Source organism: Lolium rigidum, chromosome 6 (assembly GCF_022539505.1).
Source record: "Lolium rigidum isolate FL_2022 chromosome 6, APGP_CSIRO_Lrig_0.1, whole genome shotgun sequence".
Classification (NCBI taxonomy): domain Eukaryota; kingdom Viridiplantae; phylum Streptophyta; class Magnoliopsida; order Poales; family Poaceae; genus Lolium; species Lolium rigidum.
The window spans coordinates 246,661,656-246,686,890 of NC_061513.1; the positions used below are offsets into that span (position 1 = coordinate 246,661,656).

General features: G+C 46.7%; 1 protein-coding gene, 1 long non-coding RNA gene and 1 pseudogene across 3 annotated transcripts; 1 reads left to right on the forward strand and 2 right to left on the reverse strand.

The window, feature by feature from the left end:
- Positions 1-2,877: 2,877 nt before the first annotated feature.
- On the reverse strand, positions 2,878-10,806 carry LOC124666351. Of its 2 annotated transcripts, none has more exons than XR_006990873.1 (2): positions 10,789-10,806; positions 2,878-3,537 (listed from the first exon to the last, which is right to left on the reverse strand). It is a non-coding gene; the product is annotated as an uncharacterized LOC124666351 (long non-coding RNA). The 2 variants fall into 2 exon arrangements; XR_006990872.1 differs by lacking the exon at positions 10,789-10,806 and adding an exon at positions 4,275-4,856.
- A 34-nt stretch (positions 10,807-10,840) lies between these two features.
- Positions 10,841-15,187, reverse strand: LOC124666352 (U11/U12 small nuclear ribonucleoprotein 59 kDa protein-like). The gene is made up of 8 exons (XM_047203688.1): positions 14,956-15,187; positions 14,491-14,866; positions 14,290-14,373; positions 14,117-14,182; positions 13,549-13,621; positions 12,670-13,055; positions 12,090-12,130; positions 10,841-10,926 (listed from the first exon to the last, which is right to left on the reverse strand). The coding sequence occupies exons 1-8, from the start codon at positions 15,150-15,152 to the stop codon at positions 10,848-10,850; spliced, it is 1,302 nt and encodes a 433-aa protein (XP_047059644.1). The 5' UTR covers positions 15,153-15,187; the 3' UTR covers positions 10,841-10,847.
- An 825-nt stretch (positions 15,188-16,012) lies between these two features.
- Positions 16,013-22,797, forward strand: LOC124663913 (annotated as a pseudogene).
- The last annotated feature ends 2,438 nt before the right edge of the window (positions 22,798-25,235 follow it).

The window sequence follows — 25,235 nt, forward strand, 5'->3', positions numbered from 1 at the left end:
CGTATATCGTTTAAAACGGATAAAACAAATCAAATAAAATTACGAAAATTTAACTGAAATTACGAAATATATTAAAAGTTCGACAAATACCGATATTTTATTTAAACTACCTAAGTCCTCCCAATCGAAGTCCGACGATCCGCTAGTCGAAGTCGTGTCGGAGACCAGAGTGGTCGTCCACTCAAAGGAGGAGGAGGAGGATCCGCTCCTCGCCGGAGCGGATCTCGGCGTCGAAGCGGCCGCTCGGCCGCGCGCGGACGCCGCGGTAGCCGGAGGCGGAGCGGCGGCGCGGAGGCATGGCGCCAGAGACGGAGGCGGACCGGAGACGGAGGCGGACCGTCGGCGCGGAGGCAGAGCGGTAGGGGAAAGAGAGCGAGGCGGAGCGACACGCGGAAGATTCAGGTAGTTGGCGCGTTCGCGCGTGTCGTGTTTATAGCGCACGCGACAACTTTCCCGCGTGGGATGGCGCAAACGCGCGGGCGCGGCAATTTTTTTTACCGCGCGCGCCCTTTTCCCGCATCTGCTGGAGCTTCGCGCGCTAAACAGGCGATTTTTTTGCCGCATGCGCCTTTTACAGCGTCTGTTGGAGATGCTCTAAATAAGGAGATATATTTCTGGACCATCCTAACGAATCAGCTAAACAAGCCCGGGTAAACAAGAGTACAAATCTGTGGTTACACTCGCTTTTAGCTGATTGTGAACTTCCTTTTTTTTTTTTGAGGGGCTGATTGTGAACTTTTATCTAGTCAATTTTGGCGTAGTTTCTTGTAATTATTACACCCTTAAACTGAAACATGTTGCAGTTGACATGCATGAGTCACGTAAGCAAACTACGTACTGTACCTCTTAAAGGCCTGGCATAACTTTGCCTTTATCCTCGTAGGTCGTAGCATAACCTGAGCTCCGGTTTCTTTGGTGGACTATCTTGGTAGAATCTTGGCGCCGTTGAGTGACCAGGAGGTTGGAGGCAGCTAATCATCATATCCACACGCTAGAAAAATGACAAAAATTTAGTGGAGTTATTTTTCTCGCGAGAGCGACTTCTAAAGCACAAAGGTGGTGTTTGAGCCTGGCTAGATAAAACGCGTGTTGTCTTCGGTGGTGGTTATAGTAATGTTGTTGGGCACCAAAATGGAGTTTTTGCTATTTCTCCTTTTCTTTCTTGGTCGTGTGCATCTTTGATGTCTTTCAATATGTTATTGGCGCGGAAGCTAGGTGTAATTGTTATCTTTGCAATATTAATATATTTCTTTTACAAAAAAAATAGAAGCCGTTCATAAACCACAAATTAGCTGCTAGGTCACACCACATTGTATGCAAATCCACAGGGGTTACGGTGGGGGTCAAAATCTTGGATTTCCGTTCATTGTTCCTATGGTAATGGAAAGTTCAAAAGATCAAAAGTATGTCGTGATTTAAACTTATTTTGTTTTTTCTTTTGCGTCTTATAAAAAAAGTACACCCTAAAGGTGAAACAAAAGAGCACTCACTCAATGCCTAATCAATTTGGGCATATGGTTAAGCCACTTTCCACCCACACGTTTCAGCTAGTTGTCAACTTGTCTGTGACAGTGAGAGCCATAGCGGCCAAGTCAGAAACATATACTCCCTCCGTCCCAAAATATAAGGCGCCTAAGCTTTGGTCAACAGTCAACAATTTCTAAGTTTGACCAAATTTATACGTAAAAATATAAATATCTTCAACATTAAATGGACATTTTGAGAAACTATACTTTCTGGTGAATCTATTGATATTGATTTGGTATTGTGAATGCTTATATTTTTACGTATAAATTTGGTCAAACTTAAAATATGTTGACTTTTGACCAAAGCTTAGACGCCTTATATTTTGGGACGGAGGGAGTAGCAGATTAGATGTGAGTTTTACCGAAATTGAACTAAACTGGAAACAGATTTCACGTAAAGATGTGAGTCATCTGATATTGGAGTTTTTTTTTTTTTTTTGACAGAACACAGCATTTTATTGATCACGTAATATCAATACAAAGAGTCTTCCGGATAGAATCCGGTGCAGAAAAGGAAATAAAACCAAGACTAGTTAGCTCACAAGACCTAGCTAGAATATATGCCGCTTCATTCAGAGAACGTTTTGTATGACGAAAAGTGGCAGCCGTCCAGACTATATTGAAATTCAGACTTTAATTTAGACCTTAAATAGAAAATATGCGCCTAATGTTAGTTGATTTTCTTAATTGTGTATTTATTTATGCGTATACAGAAATCAGATGAGTAGCTTCATTGACCTGTTTCTAAACCTTCCTCTCTAAACGTAGGAAGTAGCGAAAACGCAGAAAGAAACAGACATAATCCCATACAACGTATGACGGTCTGTTTCCTATTACACCCAGAAACCCAGTGCACTCAATAATTTCCCAATGAGTAAAGCAGCACTATTTTTCATGAAAGCAAGGATATATCTTCCCCATATATCCAATGTCAGCAATTTGTCCCTATGAGCTTTAATGATTAGTGTCCTTTTAATGAAAAAGGAATCCAGCGTGTTTGGTTATGTAATCACCTCAAGGAGATAGAGAATGAGAGGAGCAAGCAAGCATTACAAGAAAGGTTGGGCTCATTATGATTTGTCATTGTATTCTCTATAGATATCTCGTACTGAATGATAGTGCCGTCCAATTCACTAACCTCTTGCCTTCTTTTGGCGTCCATTTCACTGCTACTCGCTCTGGTTCCTTTTTATAGTGTAAGACGTTTTGGCAAGCCAAAACATCTTATAAAAAGAAACAGAGGTTGTAATATTTTCCTTAAGAGACTCATCTATGGTGCAGGATACAGAAAAGCACAAAGCCCCAACTCAAGTGAGGTGGAGATCATTTCCTAAAAATGCTACTGCAGGGAGGAAGATCGAACAAACTTTGTTGAAACGATGACCAATACAACCTTCGTGCGATCGTAACTGAACTTGCAGAATTAAATTTAATTCACAATTGCAAGATAGGAGTACAATCCAAAGCTCCAGAATAACAAGTTACAGTTTCCATATGTTTCTCACTCAATCGAATGACTAACAAATAACTTACCTACCATTCACAGAGACAATTCAAGCATACAATGCAAAATCACTATCCAACAAATTACTTCAAGCGAAGGTTTCCAAATAATATTCCTGCAATTCTAGTCGCGACTGTTTACTAGTTGGAGATCACAGGAACGACGGCACTTAGCGAGGCTACCAAAGAAGAAGGATAGAGCATGCTGCCATGCCGATCATTTGGCATGTACCAAAGTTACTCTTCACTTTCATGAGGTTTACCCGGTGGAGCACCACTTGCAGTCTATATTTACTGCTTTGATTTGCAGGTTTCTGCTGTCGCCTATTTGTACAACAGTAGAACCTGAGCCTGCATGGTGTCAACATCTGATCAATTAGCTAGTGTATCTTCTTTTTGGCTGTCACCAGTCACTGAAACTAATTCAGCGATCTATGAGATATCCAGGCAAGATGTTTTGATCCATCCAGAAGTAATACCATGCTTGGACCTTGCATAGATCCCGAAGCTGCGGAATTAAAACAAAACATCTTAGAAGTCGTTTGGAAGCCAGGCTTTCATTTCGTTTGTACCATTTTGAAATGAATACATGTACTTCATTTCGTTTACATTGTAATTCCAGAAATGCACACTCGTTTGGTTGCCACAGGAATTGCAAATGACAGCAGAATTCAATATTGAATTTGTAAATGGCTTCCATAGAGAAACACAAATGACAGGTCTCAGCTTGGAATTGTGTTTACCCATGGCATCATTTTGCTGGATTTCCTAAATGAAATTACGGCCCAATTCTGTGGCAACCAAACAGCCCACCTGTGGAATTCATTTCCAAAATGAATTCCAGGATTCCAGGCCCAAATGATGGATACCAAACGACTTCTTAGTTTAAGTCTTTACAGGCCTTTGATCTCACAAAAAATGCCTCGCAACCTGTATTACTTTGGAACCATGCACAGAAAATTTTGTAGCGTTGTTGTTGTGTGGTAAAACGAAATATTTTGCAGAGTTCCTTGATCTAACGATCTTGTGCAAAGTCAAAATACCATAGAGTAACAATCAGAGGGAAATCAACCCGCCATCATATTTTAATTTTCCAATGGCTCTCAGCGTTTCACCATTAAACACTACTCGCTAATTCTCTATGCATTATAAACTACCACAATGAGATTAAAAAAAGAATTTTCATTTCGTTCATGTCATGTTCTAGTGGTCGTTATGAACTACTCAAAGGGTCACAGAAAGAACCTGTGGTTACCCTTCTCAACATAAATATCTCCATCATGCTTGAATGGAGCCACCACTATTGATTATCTTTTCAGAAAGTCACACACATATCGTTAGGCAAAAAAGGTTTGCGGCTTCATGTACAACACCTGGCACATGCACGGAGACTGTAAGGATACAGAGGGGTAGCTGTCCAACACCACAACACAGAAACATCAACTATTGAGTGTTCATTCTAACACTCTGTTCCTTCTTCAACACAGACTATGGAAGAAACTTAAAATTTCGGGATTTAGGCTTGGTGAAAATAGCACGAAGCCAATAAATTATGTTTAGTAAAGGCTACTACATTTGATGGCATCTAAAGTTTGGCACTTGATTGCTAGGGCATGTCCTGTGTAAATGCAATAAAAGCTACAGTTTCCATCAATATTAGGTGTGCAAGTTTAAAAATGTCAGATAATTAATGGATAGGTAAGGGCATGCTCCCTATCCAAGCAAAATTAAAGGATCAAATTCAGTCACACTTGTGAGATATATCTCAATCCCTAACTGCATTCGGAGCTACATTAGTACAGTAGTGCAGATAAGAATTCCCATTTATTTAAGGGTTCTGGCAGTCAGTATGAACCACTGGAAAAGCTAGGAAATTTGATGGCATATCTGATTTGTTAACACTTTATTACAGTCTTACGGAGAAGATCTCACCGAGCAATATGCTAAAATCCAACTGCAACCCTAGACAGTAAAGACATGATAATCTGTTATGGTCGGTTTGACCTATACACGCAGGAAGCCCACTAGTGGCTAGTTATGGGCTTAGCCCAAGTAAATTAGGGGCTTAGCCCAAGTAAATTAGGGTTTAGAGGAGGCCGTCCTCCTATATAAACACTTGTATCCCTTCGAGATTAATCAGACAATATTCAGTATCAATACTGTCTCGTCTCCTGAAGGGAGACGGGAGACCCCTGTGCCCCCGCCGCAACAACCCTAGCCGCCGCCTCCTTCCTCCGCGACGGCGCCCAGCCGCCGGCGCCGAGCTCTCCAACCTCTCCGCCCTCACTTCCACCCTTACAATCTCCGCCCTAGACCCGGTAGAACCCTAGTCTCTACCACTTTGGTATCAGATTGCCTAGGTCTCATGGGCTCCAACAGACCCCCGTCGACCCCATCGCCGCCACGTCCGCCGCCAACACCACCACCGCCACCGCCGCCGCCATGACCGGCGCCCACGCACTTGCGAGGAGCCGCCGCCGCCTCCAACGGAGACCGAGCCGCCGCCGCCCCACGGGCCTCGACCTCCTGCCCGCTACTTTGGCGGACCTCGCCGACGGTCTCCGCGCCATCCGTTTCGAGCTCGCGGAGATCAAGGCCGGCCAGCACCCGCCGCCCCCGCCGGCCGCCGTTCCGCCGCCGCCCCCGCCGGCCGCCGTTCGCCGCCGCCCCCGCCGCCCGCCTCCGCCGCCAACAACGGTCGCCCCGCGTGGTGGCCGCCATCGCCTTCGCCAATTCCCACATGGATCGACGCGTCGCCCGTCTACACTCGGGGCTGCGGCGCGGACGACGGCTCGGCAGCCCGCCCGCCCCTTTGGCGGTCTTGGCGGGTTTGCGGCCCCGCTCGCCGCGAGCACGTCCTTCAACCCGGGCCGCCGGAGCGCGCCCCCGAGGTCCCGCCTCGCAGCACGGCGGCCGCCCCGCTTCACCAGGCCGGAGTTCGCCACCTACGACGGCGCCACCGATCCCCCGAGCCGGCCGAACCGGTGTGAGCGATTCTTTCGGGGGCGGCGGACGCTCGGCGCCGACCGCACGTGGATCGCCTCCTATCACCTACGGGCGCCGCGCGGACTTGGTACTACGCCCTCGAGCGGGACGAGGGCGGGATGCCGTCTCGGGAGCGCTTCCGCGACACCGTGCCTCCGGCCGGTTTGGGCCGACCCTACGCGGAAGCCGCCTCGCCGGGCCGGGACGCCTCGCCTTCACCGCCACGGTCCGGGACTTCGCCGACCGTTTTCGGGCGCTCGCGTGCCATGCCCCGGCGTCTCGGCGCGGCGGCGCGCCGATCTCTTCGTCGGCGGCCTCCCCGACTACATCCGCGTCGACGTCGAGATGCGCGAGCCTGCGGACTGCGGACGGCCATGTACTACGCACGGGCCTACGAGCGGCGCGCCATCGCCATGCGGCGAGGTCTACGCGCAACGTGGCGGCGCTCGTCCCGCGCTCCGACCCGCCCCGACGCCCGCCGCCCCGCCGCGCCCGCGCCGGCCGCCGCTCCCGCGGGCCCTCCTGCGCCGACTCGCCCCTTCAAGCGGGCGGCGGGCGCGGAGCAACTCGAGCGGCGCCGCCAAGGGCGTGCTTCAGCCGCGACGAGAAGTACGCGCCGGGCCACACGTGCGCCCGCCTCTTCTACACGGAGACCGTCGACGACGCCGACGTGGAGGCTCTCACCGCCGAGCTCGCGGCCGCCACCGTCACTGAGGCCGGTGTCACGACCTACGCGCCGGTCGACGCGTCCGCCTTCGTCGTCTCTCTTCATGCTATGGCGGGCATCAAGACGGCAAAGACGATGCTCGCTCCCGGTGACGATCAATGGGGAGCGTCTCCACCGCGCCGGTGGACACGGGCTCGACGCACAACTTCCTATCCAACACCGCCATGCGCCGCCTCGCTCTCCGGCCGGCGGGATCGGAGAAGTACGACATCACCGTCGCCAACGGGGACCGTCTTACGTGCCAGGGCGTGGCGCGACATGTTCCCGTGCTCGTAGGCGACGAGCCATTCTCCATCGACTGCGTCGGCATCGACTTGGGCTGCTACGACTTCATCCTCGGCCTCGACTTCACGAGCACCTTAGGCCCCATCCTTTGGGACCTCGACGTGCTCGTCCCTCATCTTCCGGCGCGAGGGCGGCCGCCGTGTTCACCGGACGGGCTTGGGCAGCACCGGCGCATCCCCGCGGCTCCACCCGATGGCCGCCGCGCTCGACGAGGCGCACCCGCTCCTCGGCCGACTTGCTGCGGCGGCACGGCGACCTCTTCGACGAGCCGCAAGGCCTCCTCCCTCGCGGCCCGGTGACCACCGCATACACCTGGCTGCCGAACACGGCGCCCGTCGGCCGTGCGGCCGTACCGGTACCCCCGGCTGCGAAGGACGAGCTCGAGCGCCGGTGGCGGTCATGCTAGCACGAGGGCATCATCCGGATTTCGACGTCGCCGTTCTGCGCCCCCGTGCTCCTTGTGCGCAAGACCGAGCGGCACGTGGCGCTTCGCATCGACTTTCGCGCCCTCAACATCGTCACGTCCAAGGACAAGTTCCCCGTCCCCGTCGTGGATGAGCTCCTGGACGAGCCGCATGGCGCGCGCTTCTTCGCCAAGCTCGACTTGCGCTCGGGCTATCATCGAGTGCGCATGCACCGGACGACATCGCCAAGACGGCGTTCCGCACTCACCATGGCCACTACGAGTTTTTGGTGATGCCGTTCGGCCTCTCCAACGCGCCGGCGACCTTCCGGGCCACGATGAACGACGTGCTCAGCCCCTACTTACGACGCTTTGTGCTTGTTTTCTTTGATGATATTTTGATCTACGGCGCATCCCGGGCGGAGCACTGCGAGCACGTGGCCATCATCTTCAACGAGCTTCGAGCGCATCGTCTTCATCTCAAGCGCTCGAAGTGCTCGTTTGGCACGACCTCCGTCGCGTACTTGGGCCACGTCATCTCCGCCGACGGTGTCGCGATGGACGCGGACAAGGTCGCCGCCGTCGCCGCCCGGCCGACGCCCCAGTCGCCGCGAGCTCTTCGCGGATTTTTGGGCCTCGCGGGATACTACCGGCGGTACATCCGGGACTTCGGCCTCATCGCCGCGCCTCTCACGCGCCGCCGCGCGCCGCGACGCTTCTCCGAGGGACGAGGAGGCGGCCACGGCCTTCGCCGCCCTGCGGCGGGCACTCACGACGGGCCCCGTTCTTCGGATGCCGGACTTCGACGAGCCGTTTGTGGTGGGCTCGCGACGCCTCGGCATCGGCTTCGGCGCCGTCCTTCACCAAGGCGAGGGGCCACTCGTTTTCTTCGGCCGCCCTCTTGCCGCGCGCCACCACAAGCTCGCCGCATATGAGCGCGAGCCGATCGGGCTGGTCCGAGCGGTGCGCCACGCGGCGGGCGTATCTTTGGGGCCGGACATTCCGTGTGCGCATGGACCACTACGACTCGAAGTTCTTGCTCGGATCGGCGCCTCTCCACGGTGCCGCGAGCATCGGTGGATCGGCAAGCTCTTCGGCTTCGACTTCACCGTCGAGTACCGCCCGGTCGCCTCAACACGGTCGCCGACGCCCGTCCCGCCGCGACATCGACGACGCCGCGGACGCACCCACGGTCGGTGCGGCCCTCTGCATCCACTCCGGGCCATCTTTCGCCTTCATCGACGAGGTTCGCCGCGCTACTACCGAGGCCGCGGATGCGCGGCCAGCTGCGCCGCGCGCCGGCCGACGGCGAGCTGGCCGCGCCATGGCGCCCGGACGAGGACTACTCCTCCATGGGCGCCGCATCTTTGTGCCGGGATCATGGCGACCTGCGCCACCGAGCCTTGTCCTTGGCGCATTCCGCGAGTCACGAGGGCATCCGGAAGACCCCGCACCGTCTCCGCGCCGATTTTTACATTCCGGGGGATGGCGTCCCGGTGCGAGACCGGGTGCGAGCGTGTGTCACATGCCGGCGGAACAAGACGGAAACGCTCCGTCCGGCGGGCTTACTACAACCGGCCGGACGTGCCGTCCCGGTGTGGGCGGACATCTCCATGGACTTCATCGAGGGGCTGCCGAAGGTTGGCGGCAAGTCCGTCATCCTCACGGTGGTCGACCGTTTCTCCAAGTACGCGCACTTCATCGCCCTCGGCCATCCCTATACGGCGGCGTCCGTGGCACGCGCCTTCTTCGACGGCATCGTTCGCCTCCATGGGTTTCCGTCCTCCATCGTCAGTGATCGTGATCCTGTGTTCACGGGTCACGTCTGGAGGGACCTCTTTGGGTTGGCGGGCGTGAAGCTCCGCATGAGCACGGCGTTTCATCCTCAGACGGACGGCCGGTCGAGAGGTCGTCAACAAGATCATCGCCATGTACTGCGCCGCATCACCGGGGATCGTCCACGAGCTTGGGTGGAGCGGGCCGGCGTGGGCCGAGTACTCGCTACAACACGTCCTACCACTCCGCGCCGCACACTACTCCCTTTGAGGTGGTCTACGGGAGGCCACCACCGGCGATGCTTCCTTATGCGTCCGGCACGGCCCGTGCCGACACGGCGGATGACCTGCTGCGTACCCGCGACGAGATATCGGCCGAGGCGCGCCGGCCGACTTCTTCGGGCTCGGCGGTCGGCTAGGAAATACTATGATGCTCATCATCGCGAGGCGGAGTTTGCGGTGGACGACTGGGTCTGGCTCCGCCTTCTTCACCGGACGACCCAGTCCTTGGACCCGCGCTCCCGGCGCAAGTTGGGCCCTCGTTACGCCGGTCCTTTCCGTGTGCTGGAGCGCATCGGCAAGCTCGCCTAGTGCCACGAGTTGCCTGCGGGCTCGCGCCTCCACGACGTCTTCAACGTCGGTCTCCTGAAGGCCTACCGGGGCGACCCTCGCTTCCGCACCACCGGCTCTTCCACCTACTTCGGATGGGCGTCTCGAGCCTCGCCCGGCGAGTGTGGCTCGCGTGTTGAAGGCCCGGCGAGCGCCGTGGTGTTTGGCACGTCTTGGTGCATTGGACGGAGCTGCCCGGAGGACGAGGCGACTTGGGAGAAGCTTGAAGATCTCCGCCGACGGTTTCCGGAAGTTCGGCTCGAGGACGAGGCTGTTTGAGAAGGCGGGGAGAGATGTTATGGTCGGTTTGACCTATACACGCGAGAAGCCCACTAGTGGCTAGTTATGGGCTTAGCCCAAGTAAATTAGGGGCTTAGCCCAAGTAAATTAGGGTTTAGAGGAGGCCGTCCTCCTATATAAACACTTGTATCCCTTCGAGATTAATCGGACAATATTCGGTATCAATACTGTCTCGTCTCCCGAAGGGAGACGGGAGACCCTCGTGCCCCCGCCGCAACAACCCTAGCCGCCGCCTCCTTCCTCCGCGACGGCGCCCAGCCGCCGGCGCCGAGCTCTCCAACCTCTCCGCCCTCACTTCCACCCTTACAATCTCCGCCCTAGACCCGGTAGAACCCTAGTCTCTACCATAATCACCTATCAGAAATTAAGGTGCAGATCTTTCCCCAATCCAGAAATTTGGTTTCTACTTTTCATGTATCAACATGGACAAGAGATGGAGCATTTGGTGAACTGAAAATTGCAATATCCTGGACACCGAGAGAACTTTGCTCTCTAGTTAAATTGGGCAATCCATGGAAATCCCGGACGAAAATCAAGCATTCATCAAAAAAGGTCAACGAGCACGAGCAATGAGCTTTCACTGGGATAATTTTAGTCTGACAATGTAATCACTGTATCCATATGAACTTTTTGTATCATTGGTTGACATGAATTGTAGTAACTCAACTGGCTTACCTTGCCCTGAAAGCTCCCGGTGGATAGGCAGAAGAACCATTGTTATAACCCGGAGGGATTTACTTGGGCTGCACTAAATACGATGCCCACACCTCATCAGCTGGAGTGGGTGGTTGAATCCAGTGGCCAGGTATGCGGCTGCATGGAAATGAATACAACAAATACATTTAGAAAAAAATTGGATATAGCACATGTTTAACATGGTACAGCGAGAGGTTTTATCTGTCCACTGCAGCAATACATTACTATGGTTGCGATGGAGGCTAAAATAGTATGTTAAATCCCATTCTTTCATAACTCATAAACTCGTTATCTAGTTCGACGACACGAGCAAGATATTACTACCATACAATTAATAGACTGAAAAATGCACAAGCCCTGGAAAATCTTAATGCATTAAGACCTGATTCTACACTTAATCAACTATAGGGTGCGGCGCGAAGCTCTTTTTCGTGTTGACATCAAGTGACTATGGATCCATGATGAAAGTCGGAAGAAGAGAATTTCATGAAGGCCGGAGGGAGGACTAGCTAAGGGAGGTTCAAGTCTCCGCGGCTGTTGAGGGGCTTGCTTGGTGTTCCGGGCTTCACGACAGCGGTATGAAAGTGGGGGCGACAACACGGGTGAAGTGCGAGTCCTACCTTTCGGGGTGAAAACCCAAGGTCCGGCCTTAATCGGTTGTGCTCGGCAATGACCTTGGTGGAGGCATTGTTTTGAGAGCGGGGACTATCTTCGAGTGAAAACCCAAGATCTTTGATCGGGCGACGACGATGTTTGAGCACTTGTTCCCTTCTTGGAGGCGTCGTTTTTGAAGAGTCCGTAATTCGGTGTTGTCATGGCGGTGGATGTATTGCTGTTGTTAGGCCCGAGATACTGTAGCGGGACTTTTGTTTCTTAGTTTTCTTTTTCCTTTTTTTGGCTGTGTGCATCCGTAGTGCCATTAGGGTGGTGCGTTGTTGCAGAGGCTGGGTGTAATTGGTATCTCTTGATATTAATATATTCCCTTTATCGAAAAAAACACTTAATCAACTATAACTTTGTCGCTCATCAAAGATACTAGTTTATCATACTGGACCCAAGTCAAAGGATTTAAAAACACCATTACATGACGGATTTCTTATGAGTTTCTTTTCCAGCTTATAAAGCAAAATGTTAAGAAAATACGGAAAAAAAAAACAGATTTATAGAGTGACTTTGCATTGGATGAGAAAGATTCTTTTCAAATATATAATATGGTGTGTTTTAGCTGTTGTGTTCATGAGAATACACAAAGCGGCCTCATTCAAAAGTAAAAGCCTCACCTTCCTCCAGGTCTGATAAAAGAATCCCACATTCGGCGTACCTATAACCAGAGGTGAACACAGATAAGATGAATAACATTAAGTAACTTGAACTAATATGAAATTTGTTTGAAGTTCAGCCAAATCTCCTACTTGGAAGAAATTCATAAAGCTAAATAGAACTTCAATAAAATTATCCTACTCCCTTCGGTTCATATTACTAGTCGCTAATATGGATGTATCTAGAACTAAAATGTGTCTAGATACATCCATATTAGAGAGAAGTAATATGAATCGGAGGGAGTACTTCACTTTCACGTAATTCTCACGAAAGCTCTGAAGCAATGGTTAGCTGGTAGCACCATAAAATTGCAATGCTGACAACATGCTTCATCCTTGTGCAAGTGTATCTTTGACTCTATGCTTATTGAAATAGACTTTAAACAACATGATTGTGTGTGAGCTTATCTTTCTGTTTACATTGAAAATCAACAGGTCATGTCTAAGTCTCTAAGATTGGCCAGCCTAATCAGATATGTGTCTCGCACTGCCTTACAAACCCATGACACTTGCATGAAGTTCAGAAGTTGGAATAGATTACCTCAATGAGTGTCCCCATGTCATAGCTACTCCCATGATAATAGTGGTAGAACTCAAAAGGCAGATTCGTAACAGAATCAGACTGGCCAGGCCCTTTTATCTCAACCTTTTGACCTACATGTTCTGTTTTTTTATTTACATGATCACTTTTCTCATTTATGCTTGCATCTCCTTGGTTCTGCTCTGGTACTGAGCCACTTTCAGGTTGTTCAGGACCATCTTCTTGAGCAGATGTATGATGTGTATTCTTTCTTGATTCCTCAGCAGTGAGAATAGCATTCTTAGCAGCATCTGTTCGAGCAGCAGTTACAGCTTGGCGCTCCTCTTCCTCAACTGCAGCCTTGACACGCTCAAGATATTTATCATCCTCTTCTGGCAGAAAATGGCCTGAAATATAAAAATGTCTCCAATGTTAGTTATCGGGCATGGATGACATGCAACAGCGAGAACAAAACAGATTAACCATATCATCACAGCTGGACCCAAACTTTGGATACATATGTAAAAGCATTGCCTTGAACTGAGTACATAATTCAAACCTTATGGCTGAGATCTTAATAGTTAATTCATCAGAAAACAATGTGACAGTATACTTCCTCTGTTTTAATACAAGTCCATTTTTCTGGGATACTGTCATTTTACACTGAAATTCCATTGAGAAATCAACATTGTGGTTACATCAATCTTTCAAACCCCTGTCCATGCATTTAGCGCTACGACTACGAGAGAGATTGGGCGATTAAAGTACTTGATGTACTAAGGAAAATGTCCAGTCTAATAACTGTTTCAAAGATGTTGTGCCCCTATGCCCTTTGAGCATATGGTCCATATACTCATATAGCTGAAAGAGGAGGGGAGCACTAAATGGGGGATATCTTACCTTGTTTCTTCAGTTTTTGAACCCTTATAGAGCGAAGCTCCTGGAGTTTCTCCACCATTAGTGCGAGCTCAAGCTGGAAATGGCAGATTTGTTTCCACAAATATTAGTTAGTTCGAATAAAGGCACAGATACCTCCACAAAGAAGTATAAGAGCTGAAAATCTTCACAACAAAACTACTGAAGAATACAAAAAATTGCTTGCGCATAAATCTGACATAGCAATTGAGCAAGCAGGTAGATGAAATCAAGCAGAGAAGTTGGGCTTTGCTATGTCAAAGACAACTATTTGGTAAGTTTAACAAATCTTTGAAAAGCATCATGTAGAAATTTGATAAATTTATAAGTAAACAAGAAAAAGGTCAGAAACTAACAGTTGCATAACTTAAGGCTTACACTTAACCTATCTAAGACACAGTAATATTAAAAGTATTATTAGGCTATACATGTGCTTGCAGAGAATTAATAAAACATAGTCCACACAGACACGCACAAAAAAACGAAACAGAACAAAACCAAATAACCAAAGCACATCCCACACAAGGATTCAAAATTTTGTTGCAATATTTACCTCCGATTCTAGACGTTTTCTTTCCTCGTTTGCTTTCTTCTTGGCAATTTGCTTCATGCTTTCCATCTGCATGCAGCAACGAGTTCATTTTTGGGGAACAACAGTGATGTCTTACTACAGAAAGAAGTCCTACTATAAATGAAATAGCACTTTCGACAAATGAGACAGGTCACCTTGCGTTTTGCAATGTCATTCGCTATTTGCCTAGCCCTCCATTCATCAGCCTCCTGATCGATTCTCTCAAAATCTGCACTCTCCTACACAACATCAAGAAAAGGAACATCATCAATTTATTGGATTTTGTGGCCGCTCTGATGCTAACTGAACTGTTTTCACGAAGATATGAGCATTAAAACATGTGAATGAAGTTCCACCTTCTGGAATAGCTCTGCTACATGCTTCCTCTTCCTCTTCCTCCATCGCTTATTTCTCTTGGATTTCTGCAGCTTCTGAGCTAACCTAACCATCGCCGATGTTTCCTCCCAAGGACCACCTTGGTTAACAGCAGCAGAGATAGGTGCAAGAAGGTGCTGAAGTTGAGAACAGAGATAGTTAGCTGCATCTGTCGCCAGGGATTCGTGAGTGTCTTGGGTGATCTTGAGCTCACTAGCGAGCTCAACAAAATGACAGGGCCTGTCTGCAGAAGCACCAACGGACCCTGCAGACACTTGTACTGCGGACGAATCTGGTTCTGGTGCATTAGCATCGGCTGAATCCCTAGCCAGTGTGATTTCCTCTAGCTCCTTTATCCTGCCAATCCATAGCATTTGTTTCAGCACAAACGCCATAGAGAATCGGGTAAATGGTCATCACTAACTTTAGGGGTTTAGGGAACTCACAGAGCTGTTGAAATGGCAACAGTTTCTTGCAGCTTCCTCAGATGCTCACGCACATTGTTGCTTTGCCAAAAGGAACTGGCCACCGCCACCGCAGGTTGGGGAAGCGGCGGCGGCTGGAAAGGTTGCTGCTGCTGCCACTGCCATGGAGGGGGGTGAGGAGGCCGCGGTGCTCCGAAGGCATTTGGTGGTCGGAACATGGTGGGCGGAGAGAGGGTCGGACGCTCCTGCTGCTTCGAACGAGCCCTGCAGATCGGCAACGAAAAGTTGAGTCAAATCCATGGCGGCAAGGCGCGGGGCATGCCAGAGCCGCGCCGGGGGGAGGTGGGCGGAATTAATCAACTCTTACAAGCAGTGGCGGCGCAAGGTTTTGGTCAGTAGGTATTCATTGCAAAAATAAAACCTCGAGACAGTATAACAATGAAAAGGACTGCTATATATACAAGACATATGACCATAATTTCAGTACGATAGTAACAATTTTTTCAATCAAGTAACAATGCATAATAGATAAGACCATATTTCCCACAATGCAAATAGGCTAGTGCCGGCAGCACTCTTCTTCTTCATCTATATTACAGAAAATTTAGCCAATTAAAAGCTTGCATCTAACAGTGATTGCATCTAAGAAATTATATCTGCTAATAGTATAAGCTGGATGTTCACAGACAAACTAGTCAATTACAGGCGAATATGCTGGATGTTTACAAGCTTGCAAACAGCTAATATGATGGTACTGCTATTGCTAAGTGCTTATCTGCTAGAGTACGTGCAGGCGTCCTGGCCGAAATCTGCTAGAGAAGTCGCAAATAGGCAGGCATGCGATGCGAAATCTGAGGGGGAATAGGAAATTAGGGATCAGGGGAATGAGAGAGCACCTGGCGACTGGCGTCCTGGTCGTTGATGTCGCGCCGTCGCGGTCGCCTGCGGCCTGCTCCGCTCCCTCTGGCCGCTGCTCCGCCGCTTGTCGCTTGCCGCGCCGCTGCCCGGCGAGAACTCGGCCGGAGCCAAAGGAGGAGCAGGGTTTCGACTTGTGTGTGGAGGCCGAGTGTCGGAACGAATGCGGAGCGCTGGGCCTCCCGTCATGCTGCAGGGTCTGACGGGCCGTATCAAAGTTCATTGTAATTATGAAGCAAATGGGCTCAGCCCATCGGCGCAGCGTGTCTGTGGGCCATTTTCTTGCTTGAAGCGGGCACCCACCAAACCCTACTTGGACTCTATGGACGTGACAGCAGGCAAAACCTATACACCGACCAGGTCGGTGGCTACCGGCCACCGCAAACCCCCTGGTCGGGTATGGGCCAGGCCCATTTGTGTCTGTTTAGCCTGTACCACTTCGTTTTCGTTTTTCTTTTTTCTTTTCTGGTTTCTTTTTCTGTTTTCTTTTCTTTTTTCTTTTTTCTGTTTTCGGTTTTGTTTATATTTTTTCAGATTCGAAAATTTTAATTTTTAAAAATTGTTCAAATTGAAAAAATGTTTAAATTTAAAAATGTTCAAATTTGAAAAACGTTCAAATTTGAAAACCGTTCAAATTCAAAAACCGTTCAAATTTGAAAAACCGTTCAAATATGAAATTTGTTCAAATTCGAAAGTTGTTCTAATATAAAAATCGTTCAGATTCGAAAATTGTTCAAATATAAAATTTGTTCAAATTCAGAAATGTTTAAATTTGGAAATTGTTCATAGAAAAAATACATTTTTGTTCAAATTTAAAAATGTTCAAATCTGAAAAATGTTCAGATTTTTAAAAAGTGATTTTTAATTTAAAAAATATTTAATTTTGAAAAATGTTCAGATTTTAAAGAAACAACAAAAAACAAAAAAAAAACAAAATAGAAAAAATCGCTTACCTGATGTTGGGCTGCGGCCCAATTAGTAACCCGGGAGGCGCGCGGGGTGTGCGGCAGCCCCATCGACACCGACTAGATCGGTGGACAGCATCTCCCGTGACAGCATCCTCCTCCACTTCCCCAAGAAATTTTCAACAGTCGGAGCAGACGCCCTTTCGTCGACAAATCCATCAGCGCGCGGTGGCCGGAGCAGAGGCTTCTCTAGAAGGTATCCCTTCTCCAATCTGGTAAAACTTTTGGTTGCTTGGATTGTCCGAGATCTAATTCAAAATCTTTCTTTCTTGGTTGTATATATATATATGGGGATACTTCAACCCACCCAGTTCCTTAGAGCGATCCCTTCACAGTCTCTAGGGTATTTTTTTTGTTGTTGCAGTTTCTCCCTCCGATCTCTTGTATGCAGATAGTCCAATCCCTCCATTGGATATCTTTTGCAACCATATTGATCCAATAGTGGTGTCTGTTTATTGAATTTTGTTCATTGCTGTCGAGGCTGTCTTGTAAAGATCGATGATGAAAAACAAGCGCGGGTTGATGACAGGCGATGAAGAGCGACGCCCTTGCAAAAGACCAGTAACTAGGCCAAGTGAGTCCATGCCGCATGTTTCGCTTTCCCCGCAAATGCATATTCGTCCATAGTAGTAATAGAATTGACGGCCGGTCTCTTAACTTTATCACACAATGATTTTCTATCTTATAATCAACTAGGTTTGGATGGCACCTCATTGTTGGGCAGCTCGAGTGAATCCAGAAAAGGCACCTTGACTGAGCAAGTGCTTTCCAGATTAAGTACGAGTGTTGTGGCGCTGGCCTCATTCCATGGTTGGTTTGTACTAATAATTCCTCATGCATGTTACCTTATTTTTTTGATATTCAGTTTGCACGTATGACTCTCCGTCTCCAGGTGGTACCCTGTTACGGGAGTGCACAGGCATATGCATCGACACCTCATGTCCGGGAGTTACAAGTTTCCTGACATCAATTGATCTGATTCCACATACTTGGCCTAGAAAGAAGATCTTCCGGAAATTGAGTGTGCCTTTCATCTTTGATGATTCAGTTTCCTTGTCCTCGTTTGAGATTAAAGTACGCCTTCCCGATGATAAGATTGTCACCGGGCGGGTACAGAATCCTGATATTTATCATCACTTTTTCGTGGTTGACGTCGCAAAAGTGTCTGGGTTTGCACCTGTAAGTCTTGATCGGGACATGAAGTTTGAGCCTTACAGGAAGGTTGCGGCGGTATGGCGCCATTTGGATTCAGGATCATTAGAGTACAGAAGCGGAGTAGTTCTTTCCTCTCCAATTGCTCCAACCTTTAATCCACTATTAAGCACGTGCAGGATCCACAAGGTGAGCTAGCTAGCTAGCTGCTTTAATTTGTACAAATATATGTATGATGGTATGGATGGCAGCCTAATCTATATCCTATCACTTTATAAGCTGATGCATTTCCTTACTTTCAGGCATTGTGAATTGCATGTTTCTTGCGTAACTTCATCCTCGCTTTTGTTCTAGGTCGGGATTGGAGGCCCCCTTGTTGATTTTGATGGCAACTTTGTTGGGATGAACTGCTCTCGTACCGAAGAAAAAAAGACCCCCTACATACAAAGACCTTTCATTCTTCGATTCTTGTGGATTCACGAGATGATAAAGTATGTACACCAATGAACCACACATTCTGTTTGTCTTACCCATGCTTCTCTTTTACGTCATCCTATACTACATTCCCTCCCCCTATTTCTATTTGAGTTTGTGCTAGCTCTAAAAGCCAAATAACAGCTTCCAAGGTTTATGAGTTTGTCCTGAAGGTCTTGTTAGCTATTTTCTACTTGTGTGTTACCATCTCCTCTTGTAGCCCCAACAAGCTGCAGGTGTACTGTACTTGATTAAGGTTGTTATTTTTTGTACTGTACTTGATTAAGGTTATTATTTCAGTGTTGGTGCTAATACATATTTCTGCCGCACCCTCAACTTACATTTAACAAGACATAATTAAGGAGAAGATTTTCAATAAATTTATCAGATGTGAAATATCTGCAACTATTTTGACTGACTTCTTGTTCTATATTTCCCTTGTTTAATATCTCATTTTGTATATGATCTGTGATATTTTGTTTTTGCGGATTTATCACAGTGTGTTTTCAACGTTGTGATGCAGGGTTGATGATGCTACAAGAGCAAGAATCGAATATGAGATGGAAGAACCAGGTCTCAACATGATAATGACAGGAGGTGAGCAAAATCATTTCATAGGATACAACTGCAGCCCTGGACCCAAGAGGCATGGCTGACAGCCTGTATCAAACCTCAATGGCAGGGAGGAAGAGGAGATGGAAAGTTAGATTCATTTTCTCTTGCTTAGATTGTTGCACATGCACACCTTAAAACTTTATCAAGCACTTTTAACTTGTTTATCATGCCAGGCAAGCGTATCATTAATGGTCTCGAACAGACATTCGGCAAGGATATCTTTAGAAAACCATTCAAAGGTTTTGATTTCGAAATTAATCGATGTGCTACCTCACTATCTTCAAAATCAAGGAAACATCTTGCTTGGAAAATGAATCATAGTGTTGTCTCACTTGCTTCATTCGACGGTGATGACTCTCTTATATAGTCATTATGTTTCCATGTTTTAATTGATCAATGATTGATAAGTGAAATGATTACCTCTGTAGGATGTGCAAAAAAATTGCTTGCAGTGGTGTATTTATAGAGTGCAATGCACGCTCTGCAACAATTCTGACTTCGGCAAGTTTGCTTAGAGTTTCTGGCGAACCACATAGGATTGAAGATAACTTGAGGGTTGTTACTGCTAGTTGCTATATATATTTTTTTGTTTTGCTTTTTTAGTTCGGATACTTGCTAACATAGCCTTATCATTGCAGATCGAAGTTTGCCTTCCAGATGATTTTCGAGTAGTAGGGGTATTGAACCGTTATAATTTACATTACAACATTGCTCTTGTTGAAATCATGGGATACTGGGGTGCTCGCGCAATAAAAATCCGTGGGCATCAACTTACCTCATCTATGAACGTAATAGCTGTGGGTTCTATTTTTGCACGTCACAAACTGATGGCTACAGAGGGGGAAGTGTTGATTGGCAAAAAGAGCAAACTCGATTGCGTAGAACTGTGCGTCTCGACCTGTAAAATCACCAAGGTATTTTTTGTGGACTTTCCCGGTACATTTAACATGTAAGCTACCACTACATCCATCAAACGATGTCTTTCTGTAGCCCTTGTATGATGTTACTTTTGTTTTGCTAGGCTGGGATTGGAGGCCCTCTTATTGACACTGATGGGGAGTTTGTTGGAATGAATTTTTATCATGAGGAAGAAACTCCGTTCCTACCGAGGGATGTTATTCACCGCCTCTTGTTGAACTTAAATAAAGAACGGTATGTCTTGATTTTTTGAATAAAGGAGTTTCTATGGAAGTTTCCCTGTCAGTTTGGATCTCTGAAGATTCATCTCTCGTTTTCACATCATTCAGTTGTTTTCACTCAAACTTTTTTTTGTTCTACTTCTTCCTCTACTTGCAGGACTAGTGGACATGTCGAGGGTGATGAAAACAGGTATCCTTTCTTGCACATGTCAATGCATATACTGTGTAAAATAAATCCATTCAGCAACTCTTATGCTTTTCGAAAATGGCTGATCAACGACAGATGGCTGTTGCCTGGCGGGACACACAGAACTAGTGCTATTGCAGAGGGTGGTGAAAACAAGTATTCTTTCTTACACTTATCTATCTGTACATTGATTTGAATAAAATCTATTCATTGACTTGCACTAAATTCTCTTGACAGATGGCCGTTGCCTAATAAGCGACCTCGACGACTTCGCCTTTCGGACAGGCTACCCAGCGATTCATTGTACCAGTATTGATGATGCTTTCTTTGGTTTGTTGGCCTGACATGTATTCTGAACTGCCTATGAGTACTATGTTCTGTTGGTCGTCTGTCAATCCTCTGTTCTGGAGTCTGGACTCCTTTGTCTTGCTAGAGTTGTGGTACCACAGATGTGGACCAATTAGAGTTACACCAATTTCACTTGTTCAGAGATTTGAAAAAATGTTCGGATTTTAAAAAAATATTCAGATTTTAAAAAGTTTAGTTTTAAAAATGTTCAAATATGGAAAAAAATATAATTCGAAAAGGTCGAGAAAATCCCGACGGAATCAAGAAAACGTGACGACAAAGCCTGATACCCGAAGAAAGCGGGAGAAAACAGCAGAAATACCGAAAAAGTTGATGCGGAGTGCTGGGCCTCCCGTCACGCAGGAGGGTCTGACGGGCCGTAACGCATGGAGAAGTGTGGCTGGGCAGCCTCGAAGGGAACTGCTGTACGCCGACCTGGTCGGCTCGTGCGGGGCGCCGCACACCCCAGCGACCAGGTCGGGTAAGCTGGGCCTCCCCATTAGCCTTAGGTACGGTTTTTTTCTTTTTTTCTTCTTTTTTTTCTGTTTCTTTCCTGTTACTAATATTTTCTTTTTCATAATCAAACATTTTTGTAAAAAAATAAAAAATCGAGATTTTTTTTGAAATATGAACAGTTTCAAAACTCGGACAATTTTTAGATCTGAACAGTTCTAAAATATGAAAGGATTTTCAAAATCTGGATAATTAAAAAATCATAATTTGAATAGTTTTTAAAGTTGTATATTTTTATTGAACAAACTAAATTTCAAATTTGAACATTTTTAGATATGAACAATTTTCAAATTTGAACAGTTTTTAGATATGAACAATTTTCAAATTTGAACAATTTTTAAATATGAACAATTTTCAAATTTGAACAGTTTTTTGATATGAAAATTTTTTAATTTTGAACAATTTTCAGATTTAAACAATTTTCAATTTTTTAAAATTACAAGAATTTCATATTATATATTTTATCATTTGTTTGAATTTTAACGTTTTGAAATCCTACATGAAAAAACAGAAACGAAAAAGAAACAAAAATGAAAAAAACAGAACAGAAAAATGACTAAAAAAAAGAAACGGCCAACTGGCCCAACACCCGAACTGGGCCGGCCCGTACCGCCCGTGGGGTGTGCGGCGCGCGGTACGAGCCGATCTGGTCGGTGTATAGGAAATCCCAGCCTCGAATGCAGTGCAGTGCAGCCCTCCTCCGGTGGCCCGTACGCTACGCTTTGACATTTGGGCCGAAAAGGGTGGCTCTATTGGGCGTTCGTACGTGCGGGTGCCGCGCGTCATATTTTCCCTTCTCAGGGGCCTCTCTGCAAAGAGCAGGAAATGATACGCGCGTCTTGATTGGGCAGGGCGTGGGACCCGCTGAACGTGAGATATGTCCGTTTGGTGCAACGTGGAACGCTGCATGCGCGCCGCGTAGGCTATTTGGGCAGTGCCGTGCACTCGCGTTTCACCAAAGTCGTTGTCACACCATCTAGTCTCTGTCCACTGCTAACAAGTTGAAACAAACAAAAAGTCCACTGCTTTGAGCCAAATAAGCGAGACGTGTCCCACGAGGCCACGAGCAAAGATCCAGATAAGTGGATAAATCTGAGGCTCACGGATCGACGGGATCATCTTCTTATTCAAAACCACCCGAGGCACTCTGCTGATTGCTTACTCAATTCGCGGTGACCAGTGAGACCGTACAGAGAAGTGTGAGCTCCTGGCCGTGCGATTTTTACCTGAGAGCCCGGCGGCGCAGCTGAACTTGCAGGCACAGACCACCGTACGTGCACGCCTCGCCGGCAGCACCCATTGGCCGGCACTGTAGCCTCGCATTCAGCGCCCACTGGAACAGATCCACGGGTGCACAGGATGGGCGCGAGTGACGCCCATGCTCAACGGGCGGCGAGGCTGCATGCGCACCGCTTTCGAAATGACCAATCATTCAAGTTTAATTCCTGCATGAAATGGCAGAGATCGTGTGCATGGAGGTAATGCATTCAAGTTGATCCAGATGATCAAGTCACAGGTCGAGCTCGGCGGGCGGCCGTTCTCGCTCTTATCTTAAAACGTCTAGCACGATAATTTGGGGCACGTTTGGAGACAGCGTCGGACAAAAAAAGACTAAAAATTTGCAAAAAAAAAAATACCCTTCCTAGTCGTGTCCTCAAACAGCGTCCGGATGCATGCATTTTAATAGAGGAGATCACCCCATGTGGGAAAAATAGGTAAGAGAAAGTGTGGGAAAAGAGAATGACATGTGGGGACTAGGCGCTGCATACATGTGGACGCTGTTTTTGTGTCTGGCGTCCCCGGTGTAGACAGTCTCTACCGATACGCCGGATACAAAATGAGGCGTTGTTTAACTTTGGGGGCGACTGGACAATTTTTTTTCTCCATTCTTGTCCGCGGTTGGGAGACGCGAGTGGAGATGCTCTTACTGAAGCCGAGCATTTATCACAACAGAGCTTGGTGCAGTAGACAAAGGGCAAATTATTGTACTAAGGTCATAACGAACCAACACACGAGGGCATCAACCATCGCGATGAAGAGAAACGTAGATCAAAACGAACACGAACCAAATCTAGCGATATCTGACGAAGATAAACCCTAAATAGACCGAGAAAAACAACAAGAACTGAAGCTCTCCAACCAACAAGTACCAGGTCCAACGTGCCTCCAAAACTAAAGGGCCCCTGCAACGAAGTGGTAAGGTACTATTTTTGATCGATTGAGAAGAAAAGGCGATGTTGCTTGCTTTGTTTAAAAAAATAAGAGATTTACCTGCCTGGCCTATCACTCGATCCACATGGAAGACTTGTACTGTGTGCAAGAGAGAACCATGATAATAAAACTAATATTGTACTCAGTACTCCTACTTAGTCTTGATGGTCAGATTATTACGATGTGAACGAAACAACAATGCTACACTTACGGAAATTTTCGTACGGAATCTGAGTTACGGGGCGACTTGGAAATCTGATTCCTTGCAGTTGCTGAAATCACGTACGAGAGGCAAAAGATTTGAACCAACCGGTTTTCTTCACCTCATCCCGTACAACTTCTCTGTAGGAAAAATCCTAGCATTATTGTGAACGAAATGCATATCGCAAAGGCGGATGTCATAGTTATCATTTGACCTTGTTATAGTTTTGCGACTGCTAACGTGTTGCGAAAACTAGATATCTGGAGAAAGCAAACACAGCAGCTAGGCAAAGAAATATATATCACATCATGTATTGTGCCTTTCTTGTGCATGTGGAAGTTATCTCCAAATTCAGACATCATTGTCAACGTTAGAAACTTTATAAACCCATATTAATAGGTTAGAAAGCCTCTCCGGTTACTACCATTTAAAATACATACAGGGACAGAAACACGTAGGATTACAATGTCATGCTCATTCTAATTCTACATAATTTCATGTGTGGCAAAGCTTGTCCAAAAACCCTACGAATTTTACCAAGAAGATTTAGCATATGCTAATTTTGTAAAAAAATGTACAACGAAGGATTATTTCTAATAAAACATAGAAGGTTCACCCTATGAATTCAAGAAGTTTCACGGTATGCTAATGCTTCTAATAAAACGTAGAAGGGAGAATTGGTTCGGAAAAATTCTTACATAATTCAATCTATAAACCACAACAAACCCAAAAGACTCAATGCTCCAAGGTTCCCACAAAAAGAATTAAATAAGCTCTAGTTGTATGTTTAATTTGGTACGCCTCCACCCGTAACGTTGGTCATACTTGGTAGTAACATATGGTAGTATCATGCATATGATACTAATTTTGTAAAAGAATGTGGAACGAAGGATTACTTCGAAAATATCTTATATAATTCAATCTAAAAATCAAAAGGCCCAAAGAACTCAATGCTCCAAGGTTCTTATAAAATATATTAATTAAATAGGCTCTATTTATCTGCTTAAACTGGGATGCCTAGCCGCCAAATGCTGGCCATAGTATCATATGATACTAATGTTTACCGTATGAATTTGAGAAGATTTATGATACTAATCTTTATCGTATGAATTCAAGAAGGTTCACCATATGCTAATGCTTCTAATTAAACGTAGAAGGGTGAATCATTTCGAAAGAAAATCTTATAAAATTCAATCTAGAAACCACAACAAATCCAAAGGGCTCAATGCTCTAAGGTTCCTATAAAAAGAATTAAATAGCCTCTAGTTGTATGTTTAATTTGGTACGCCTCCACCCGTAACGTTGGTCATACTTGGTAGAATCATGCATATGATACTATATTTATAATGCATGATATTATTTAGTAATATCATAATTTTATTATATTTATTAATTTGTAAAATCTTAATACGAAATAGTGTACAAGATAAATTTGACATTAATTATTTTATTCTACGTGTTGTAACGCAATATCTGTCTATGATACCAAAATGATCTCTCGTCATTAATTACAGAAATACACCAACTTTCTTTTTGCATAAAATGTATGGTGCTACTGCTACCTATACCTATGATACCTC